This window comes from Ananas comosus, linkage group 2 (genome assembly GCF_001540865.1).
Source record: "Ananas comosus cultivar F153 linkage group 2, ASM154086v1, whole genome shotgun sequence".
NCBI classification, from domain to species: domain Eukaryota; kingdom Viridiplantae; phylum Streptophyta; class Magnoliopsida; order Poales; family Bromeliaceae; genus Ananas; species Ananas comosus.
The window spans coordinates 7,937,850-7,948,046 of NC_033622.1; the positions used below are offsets into that span (position 1 = coordinate 7,937,850).

The window sequence follows — 10,197 nt, forward strand, 5'->3', positions numbered from 1 at the left end:
TAACCCTAAACCCTGAATTTTTATAAATGCAACCAAAAATAAAATATACCAGCAGTATTCTAAAATTGAATGAATCTGCTACTTGGTGACGAAGTCCGCGACACGAAAACAGCGAATGCGAAGATGGAACCCTAAACCCCAAAAATAGAAATTTTATATTAAATAAAAAATTGAAAAAAAAAGATTATAGGAATTAAAATAGTCCCTATTTGGTTGAGTCTCCTATTTGGGTTGTGGGAGGTCCGAAATCGCCCCCACTTTCGGGTGCCCATGAGCAAATGAACGAGTAGTACGTCCTGAGATGAATAGGGGAGCGGTGTGGAGCGTCATATAGGCAATTGAGAGGCGACCTCCTACCAATGGAGAGTGGCGGGGACGAGAGAGAGCTGCGAGAAGGTTAGAGCAGGATTTTCTACAGAGCACGAGAATGTGTGAAACAAAAGCACTGCGGGGTGAGAGGCAAGCTCCTACTTGATGGAGAGAGGCGAGAGCGAGAGAGAGGCTAGATCGCGAGAGAGAGGCAAGAGCGCAAGAGAGAGGCGAGTAGGAGAGATAGAGAAAGAGAGAGGGGGACTGCTTCGAATAGGGAAAAAGGGGGTGAGGTTATACCTCTCTTTACTGAACATCGAAACCACCAGATTGGTAGTTGTAGGATGTACACCCCAAACAGGGGTGTACAGGTAGCACTTTCCATATATATATATATATATAAGGGTGAAAAATTATTATACATAGTTTATATTTTTATTTATAAATATTAACATATATATGTATTGAGTAGAGCTCCTGTGCTTTTAAAAACACAGGAGCTCTTGTGCTTGGCATTTTTGCACCGTTGGATCGCTTCGCCTCGAGATCCGCGCGCAGTTAAAGGGTGAACTAGACGGAACGGCAAATAGCGTCGTTCCTCTCTCTCATCTCTCTACACGTGAACCCACTCTCTCTCTTTTCCCTATGGCAACCCACCCTTTCTCTCTCTCTCTCTCTCTCTCTCTCTCTCTCTCTCTCTTTTCTCCCACCAGATCTATAGATCTTTTTTTTTTCTTTTTCTCCCTCCATCTCTCTTCCTCTTTCCCTTTCATCCCGGACGCCCCCTCCGCGCCGACGCCTTCCGGGCCGCGGCACTACAGGATCGCTCCTCTCTCTTTCTCCTTCTCTGGTTCCCAAACCAAAACCATTTTTTCTTTTTTTTTCTTCATTTTCTCCCTCCATCTCTCTTCCTCTTTTCCCTTCTCTACGGTGGTGGTCCACGCCGACGCCTTCCGGGCTGCAGCGCTACTCGATCCCGGACGCGCTAACGCCTTCCACGCCGACGCCTTCCAGGCCTTCCAGGCAATGCGCTATACGATCGCTCCCGGCCGCGGTGCGCTCCCTCGGCCCTGTGAGGATCGATCCCGGGCAACGATCTGAGGATATTGTTCTCCAACTGCGCAACCAAGGTATTCATATTTAAGTGAAATGGTCTTTCTTTGTGTGGAAGGTCACTACCATTGTCACATTGCTATTAATTAGATTAAGAGGAACTCACCATTAAAAGAGGCTATCAACAACTTGTATTATTATATGCAAATTTATTGTTGCGTCATAAAGATTACACAGGTGATTGCAATTGTATTTTGTTGTCGTAAATTGCAAATAATTGCTAGCTATCCGCCACACTAGTAGTACACAATAGATTAATTTCATGATTGTTTAGATGCCCATAACTTAATTATATTCATTATTTATTCTCTTTTAACTCTTTTAACTCTTTCATTTTATTTGTTCATTAGGATTTATTAGGGCTTCCCTACAAAGCAGCTTAATTAAACAAAGAGAATGCCTTACACAGAGAGAATGCCTTACAAAGAGAAAACAAATTTCGGTGCTATTTGTGTGATTTCGGTGCTTCATTTATTGAAAAAACTATTCTCATTTATTTACAAAGAGAATGCCTTACACATGTTAATTTTAATATTTTGCGCAGGTGATTGATGGCATCTACTACAAATTTTCTTGAAGATAGAACAGTTTGGTGCAAATGTAATAATATAGCTGTAATAAGAACTTCACAGCAAGTTAGAAGTAAAGGAAGGCATTTTTATGGATGTCGAAATTATGGAAAGAATAATGATAACTATTGTGATTTTTTTATGTGGTGCGATAAAGTGAAATCCAAAGAACTTTTAGAACAAGAAAGTTCTACTCTTTTAAATTTGAAGGAAAGTGTAGACTCTGAACTAGCAGCATATTCTCTAAAAGCTTCAAATGAAGAGATGCTTCAATGTATAAACTGTAAGTTGTCTAGTTTGGTTGAGCAAATGGAGAATCTGAAAAATGGAGTTGAAGAAGCGTCTAGAAGGACAACAGCAATGGTGGAAAGAATTGAAGCTGAAAGAAAAATTTTTATTGTATTCATTTTAGTAATTATATGTGTTAAACTTCTATTCGTCTAAATGTAATATGATCCACTGTGTTCATTTGAGGTGTATGTAGGATATTTGCCTCACTTTTAATTTATGAACCAACCTTGACAATTTCATGTGATCACTCGATGATGTGTTGCAGCTTCGTCTCAATGAATCCACTGATTCATCTGTGTTTATAATGTACTTCAAAATTGTGTATGCTTACATTAAACTGCATCTCCTAGTACTTGGCTGATCAACTTGTCCGCAATAAGATGACCGATCAGTTAGCTAGTCTACAACAGTTGGCCTGCATGCCAATCAGCCTTCATGATTTAGCATTTTCCAATTTTTTAGCTTAATGTTAATTACAATTATATTACAAGTCCAGTTCATTTCCAATTTTTTGTCCAGTTCATTTCCAATTTCATGTGTGATTCATTTATGCTTCCACAATGTCCGAAGAGGTCATGTTCAATGAAGTCTATGCTAAAAAATGCTCAGTTAATATATCACATTTAAATCCCCCAACAATATCTTCATTCAGCTTCTTGCCAAAGAAAAAGCTTCTGACTTCTCTATTAACAGCAAAAAGAGATGATATCATCTATTTTTATCAAACAAAAACACTGAACAAGGAAGCATGAAACAGCAAAAAGAGATGATAAAACGAAACAAAGGAGCTAGCAAAGAATACATGAGGAAAAGAAAGATTTTGCATGGAGAACACAAAAAGTGAAAGTGCTCCCACACGAGTAGTTTCAGTTTCTTAGTCCAGAGACAAGGACTATCTACAAGCAAAAGTCGAGGAGATGAGCTTCAATGATTCAGAACAAAAAACGGACCTCGAAATAACAAAATGAAAGCAAAGAAAACGGTGATCTAGAATTGTTATACATATCCAAAACAATAAGCACAATAATGTTCAACAATCTGCAAATAAGTTGTGTGCACAACAATCTGCAAAGTAAAGTCAGGTACAACACTGATTTAGCACAACAATCTCCAAAAACTTTGGCACAACAATCTGCAAAGGTACAACACTGATTTGTTCTTGCTTTTAAGTCTCTTCGTCATCGGTTTCTTCAAGCCTCTCGCTAAAACTTGGATCGTTAGATGGCACTTCATCAACAATCTGCAAATAATATTAATATTAGCATATTGTGAATAATAAGGAATGTAAAAATATATGAAGAAAATAAAGAAAATGGAATTTATTATACCTCCTTACAAGTCCTAATGTTGTGTCCTTTTTTACCACATTGCTTGCAAGTTCTTGGCACCCTAATCTTTTTTTCAATGGAAGGCTTAAACCTTTGTGGTTTTCTCTTTCCTTTACATTGTGATTGAGGAGGATCTTTAATCGTGCATTCTGATGCAAGCATATTTACTTGGCTTGATTGTGAAATTACGATTCTGTGAAGACTAATTGAAGGCTCCTTGATTGTCGCTTCCTCACTTTCAAACATTTGATTAATTGATGTTAGTGTATCAATTCCTTCTCTAATTATCTGACATGCAGTTTCATGTGCCTTAAGATTTTTTGAACCTTCAAAGATAAATTTTTGCATTTCTAATGTAAGGGAATCAAACCTTCGAGATCTACAAAACGAGGAACCATCACTCATTTCTGTACTATTGCTTGGTATTCTCTTTTTTGCATTCTTAGTCCACCTATTTAATATATAATGAGGTGGGATGTTATAAATCTCAATATAATGCATTACTTTAAGCGCATGAGCACATAAGAGGCCATAAAATTCAAACAATTTACAAGTGCAGGATACCATATTTTCGGGCCTTACAACAGTCACTATATATGTGCACATCCATTGTCTTGAAGTGGACGAGTGTGATATAGAGCTGATCTTATATAGTGAATCTTTTTTCAACTCAATCAACTTATAACCCGTCGTCGCTCTTAATTGAGTCTTAAATTCTGAAAAAATATTTCTTGTGTATATGCGGCGTGCATCTTTCTCAATTGGATCATCTGACCATAAACTGGGCTCTCTATCCTTTGTCATAAAATCCTCTAAATCCTCTCTCTCATATTGATTATGTGTCATTTTCTCAAATTGCATGACAAACTTGAATATTGATGTATGTGCATCTAACCATATTTTTGCAACGGCATTCATACTTTCACTACGTTGTGACGTAGACATATTGGCAAAGAAAGTATCTCGAAAATATGCAGGAATCCATTGATGTCGAATATTCCATAGCAACCGAAGATGGTTATTTTCATGCAATTCATATTTATCAAGCATTGTTATCCACGCATCCTCAAACTCCTCAATGCTTAAACTACAATTTATGCATTCTTTCAAATCATTTTCAAAGCCATCCTTAGTGTTATAAAGCACACCAAAATGCTCCTTTGCTTTTCTCATCACATGCCACTGACAACACCTATGAACAGTGGTTGGAAAGACTTCCTCAATGGCCTTTTTCATAGCAGGATCTTGATCAGTAATAATAGCTTTTGGGTGTCTACCATACATGGCTTTAATCCATGTTTCAAACAACCAAGCAAATGTATTAGCAGTCTCATCTCTAATGAGAGCACACCCGAAAAATATAGACTGCAAATGATGATTAACCCCTATAAAAGGAGCAAATGGCATACTATATTTATTCGTCATATAAGTTGTATCGAAAGTGACAACATCGCCAAAATGCTCATATGCTAATCTTGATCTTCCATCTACCCAAAATATGTTCCGAGCCCGCTGTTGGTCATCAACATCAATAGCATAGAAGAATAACGGATCTTTAGATTGAAGCTCACGAAAATAATTAAGCGCACTTGCTACATCTATTCCAATAAGGTTTCTATTTTTCTCAGCAACTTTATTACTTAAATCTTTGCGAGTGAAGTGAATATTATGTCTTCCTCCCTCCCTTGCTTGCATAAAGGCCATAATTTGTGAAGTAGAAATATTCTGTTCATTCATCATATGAATTAATTCTTTTTGCTCCTCTGTAATAGCACGATGCGATCGAAAAAATCGACTTTTAGAAGGACTAATGATTAATTCATGATTATGTTCGTTCGCCACCACCGTAATCATCCATTTTCCTCGATCATCTATCCTCAATACAATATGCGCTTTACAACCACTTCGTCGATTAGAAAATTGCTTTTTAGGTGTATTGCTACCTTCTGAATTTTGGCAATGACCTTTCTCGTGAGTTTGGGATTTAGAAAGACCTGCTTTGGCGCAACAATAGGTTACAGATGTGATGGCATCATCATGTTTCTTTGACTTATAATGGTATGTTTTTCTTATACTAAACCCCATTTTAAAAGCATAGTCATTGTAGAACTTTTTACCATCTTCTATAGAGTTGAATTCCAAACCAACACGTGGCTCTTCAATAGGTTGTGTGCTCATACATATTTGTTCAGCAGTAGCAATTTGTTCCAATTCCTCATCTACCTCATTTTCAACATCAATATTGCACAGAGAAACAGAAGAACCAATTGTAGAGCCATATTCCCTCATTTAATTAACCCCTATAGATATAATCAAATTAATATTATAAGAATAGCTCAAATAAATCATTATATCCATAGTTCAGACTGGTACGTATGAATAAAATTTTGTGCAAATTTTAGGGTAGTCATGAGAGCAAGAGGCTTTATTTTTGGATCTGTTTATGAAAGACGACTTTAAACTTTCGCGAATAGCAAAATTTCTCAACATTAATATTATTGTGCTCAACAACAGAATTTACATAATCACGGTTCGGTTTAAAACAGCTAGTCGAAATAAGCTATATAAGGAGAAGGACAAAATTAAGGAAAGAGATTGAAAAATTATATATGTAGGGTACGTAACCAATATCATGGCGAAAGAAATAATAAAAGATATGCAAAACAAAGTTAAAAAAACTATGAGGGGAGGCATTTACACATGAAACGAGGATTAAAATACATGAATTGATGTAAAGGAGATGTTTAATTAAGCTGCTTTGTAGGAAACCCTAATAAATCCTAATGAACAAATAAAATGAAAGAGTTAAAAGAGTTAAAAGAGAATAAATAATGAATATAATTAAGTTATGGGCATCTAAACAATCATAAAATTAATCTATTGTGTACTACTAGTGTGGCGGATAGCTAGCAATTATCTAATTAATAGCAATGTGACAATAGTAGTGACCTTCCACACACAGGAAGACCATTTCACTTAAATATGAATACCTTGGTTGCGCAGTTGGAGAACAATATCCTCAGATCGTTGCTCGGGATCGATCCTCACAGGGCCGAGGGAGCGCACCACGGCCGGGAGCGATCGTATAGCGCGCTGCCTGGAAGGCGTCGGCGCGGAAGGCGTCGGCGCGTCCGGGATCGAGTAGCGCTGCAGCCCGGAAGGCGTCGGCGTGGACCACCACCGTAGAGAAGGGAAAAGAGGAAGAGAGATGGAGGGAGAAAATGAAAAAAAATAAAGGAAAAATGGTTCTGGTTTGGGAACCAGAGAGGGAGAAAGAGAGAGAGGAGCGATCCTGTAGCGCCGTGGCCCGGAAGGCGTCGGTGCGGAGGGGGCGTCCGGGATGAAAGGGAAAGAGGAAGAGAGATGGAAGGTGAAGAAGAAGGAGAAGAAGATGATGATCCTTCTTCAAAAAAAAAAAAGATCTATAGATCTGGTGGGGGAACCAGAGTGAAGAGAGAGAGAGAGAAAGAGAGAGAGAGAGAGGGTGGATTGCCAGAGGAAAAGAGAGAGAGTGGGTTCACGTGTAGAGAGAGGAGAGAGAGGAACGGCGCTATTTGCCGTTCCGTCTAGTTCACCCTTTTACTGCGCGCGGATCTCGAGGCGAAGCGATCCAACGGTGCAAAAATGCCAAGCACAAGAGCTCCTGTGCNAAACACTATCCACCTACCACCATCATCTCAACCCTACATCTCTCCATCCAATGGTGAAAAACTCAAAAGTTTGAAAGTATTCTAGCTCAATTTTCTATATATATATATATATATATATATATATATATATATAGTGAGCTGGTATGCTTCTAGAAGCACGGACCCTTCTGTGCTTCCAAGTCATTTTCGATGTTGGGACTTTCGAACCGACGATTGGCTCCGTCGAATTTGATTTAGAGTATTTGAAGTACCTAGAAAATAAATTTTGTGATTTTTCGATATCATTTGCCTAGTGATCGAAGGAGCTCAAAATCAATAATTTTAATAGCCGTAGTGAGCTGTTTACAAGTTTAACGGTATAGAAATATTCAAATCACGTGAAATTTTGATAGAAAATTTTTTATACTATATAAAACAAGATCAATATCTTTGATTTAAAATTTTAATGTCATATTATTACATTTTGTAAGATTTTTATTTTCAGCCGTTGATTTTGAGCCCCTTCGTTCACTAGGCAAATGGTATCGTAAAATCATAAAATTTATTTTCTAGGTACTTCAAATACTCTAGATCAAGTTTAACGGAGCCGATCGACGATTCGAAAATCGCAACATCGAAAACGAGCTGGAAGCACGGAAGGCTCCGTGCTTCCGATAGCATAGTAGCCTCACTCTATATATATATATATATATATATATATATATATATATATTTATTTATTTATTTATTTATTTATTTATTCTATCTATATCTAAAAATTCTAAACCTAATTTCTCCTCGTCCTTTTCTTTTGTTGCAGCCATCTCTTCTGTCGTGCCTCCTCTCCTACCGCAACGTTCTACCATCCTGACCTATATATGTAAAATATTTTTATATGTAATTATGTGGTTCAAGACTTTTATTATTTATTGTATGTTATTATTTCAAATAACAAGTTATATTGTAATTTTTTTTTTGAGAGAAAAATAGCATATTATCCGCTTCGTTTTTTTTTATTTTTTATTTAGAAATAAACTTAGCTGGAAATGTAAATCAATTAGGATTGGAACTTGGGTCTCAGATACCAACCATCAAGTTCTTTTGTCATTTGCTCTAGAGGGATGGTCGGTTTATATTGTAATATTTTAAAAATTATGTATATATATTTTGTATTTAAAAAATATAGAATTTAAAAAAAAAAGAATATGTTGTGCTAACACGCATACCACGGACCCCTACAGACGTATACAAAGAAAAATGTAAACTACTCATAAAGTTAAAGATAAATTTCATTCATACTAATATGTGACACACGGATATAATAAGGTACCTGCGGTTTAACCAATCCGTCCGCTAACTACGTCCACCGAGACCCTTGGCATTCCGTCTCCCTTGTGCTGTCAAGCTCCTCCGAGCCATCCAACAATTCAAACCTCCTACAAATTTGGCGCTCGAAAACCCCCCAAGTATAGCAAAAGTGAACCCAACCCACCCACGTACACAACCTATATAAATATATGAGCCTCCAAATCTCCTTCCAATTGGGAAAAATACCACAATTAATTCCCAACAATGGCTGCCACCACCTCCGCGGCCGCCGCCGTCCTCCCCCTGGCCTCCCTTCTTCTCCTCCTCCTCTCCGGCCCGGCTGCCGCCCACAACATCACTGAGATCCTCGCCCCCTTCTCCGACTTCTCTAACTTCAACAATCTGCTCTCCCAATCCAAAGTCGCCGACGAGATCAACCGCCGCCAGACGATCACCGTCCTCGTGGTCGACAATTCTGCCGCCGGCGCGTTCTCGTCCCTGCAGGCCGACGTCCTCAAGCGCGCGCTCTCTGTGCACGTCATCCTCGACTACTACGACCCCTACAAGTTCGAGCGCCTGAAGAGCAAGACCGCCCTCCTGACCACCCTCTACCAGGCGTCGGGCGTCGCGGCAAACCGCATGGGCTTTTTGAACTACACGGAGCGCACCGACGACGAGCGCATGCTGTTCGGCTCCGCCGAGCCCGGCGCGCCCCTCACCGCCGAGCTGGTCAAGGTGGTCGCCGCGCGGCCGTACAACATCTCCGTGCTGCAGGTCACTGCTGCGATCATTCCCCCCGGGATCGACGGGTCGAGGACGCTCGTCTCTCCTCCGCCCCCGCCGCCTGCAGCGCATTCGCCCAAGAAGGCTGCTGCTCCCGCCCCTGAGGAGGCCTCGGAAGCGAGCGCGCCTGCACCCGACGCTGCGGATAAGAGCGACGCGCCGGCGCCTGCAGATGGCCCCGTCGGCGATGCTCCGTTGTCGTCGCCTCCGGCTCCGGCTGCAGTGGCCGATGCCCCCGGCCCGGGGGCTGACAAGGCTGCGCACCACTCTGCGGCGCCCGGGAGGTTGGCCGCTGGTGCCGGCTTTGGGGTTGTAATGGGAGCGGTTTTGTTGGGTGCTCTATGAGCAATGATCGAATTGGAGTTTGAGATGTCGGCATATTTATTGCCCCCAGGGATTGAAGGATCCTGATTCATTTCGGATGTGGTACCCAATTGTTGGAATTACATAGCAACCCCAATGAATGAAAATCATATTAATTTTACATCTCTTTGTCTGTCTTCTTCCTTACATGCATAAACATTTTATTTAACCACCATATATTTTTGGTTTACTCGAAAAATATATAATATTTGGTAGATGAAAAGTGTGTTAAAATATTTGCACTGGGAGGCGCTAACTGTTTGAATACATGAATTTCTTATTCCGATTTTTTTTTTTTTTTTTTTGAATTCAATCAAGATGTATTTGTAAAAAGAGAGTTTGATTTTACTTTTTTAAAGATCTTAATATCTATATAATTTAGTACGATAACACATTTTACTTGCAAAATATGATCTAAATTCCCACATTGGACCAAGATTATTCAAGGAATAAAAGTTAAGCCTCTAACTTTTACTCATACCGAAAAAATCTTTATATTGCATA

The 10,197-nt window shown here is 39.4% G+C and overlaps 2 protein-coding genes across 2 annotated transcripts; one reads left to right on the forward strand and one right to left on the reverse strand.

The window, feature by feature from the left end:
• On the reverse strand, positions 3,194–6,981 carry LOC109726388 (protein FAR1-RELATED SEQUENCE 5-like). The gene is made up of 3 exons (XM_020255946.1): positions 6,601–6,981; positions 3,611–5,910; positions 3,194–3,522 (listed from the first exon to the last, which is right to left on the reverse strand). Exons 2-3 carry the CDS (start codon positions 5,897–5,899, stop codon positions 3,448–3,450), a joined length of 2,364 nt encoding a protein of 787 aa, XP_020111535.1. The 5' UTR covers positions 5,900–5,910; positions 6,601–6,981; the 3' UTR covers positions 3,194–3,447.
• On the forward strand, positions 8,790–9,816 carry LOC109706753 (fasciclin-like arabinogalactan protein 3). The gene has a single exon (XM_020227724.1). The coding sequence runs from the start codon at positions 8,812–8,814 to the stop codon at positions 9,673–9,675; it is 864 nt and encodes a 287-aa protein (XP_020083313.1). The 5' UTR covers positions 8,790–8,811; the 3' UTR covers positions 9,676–9,816.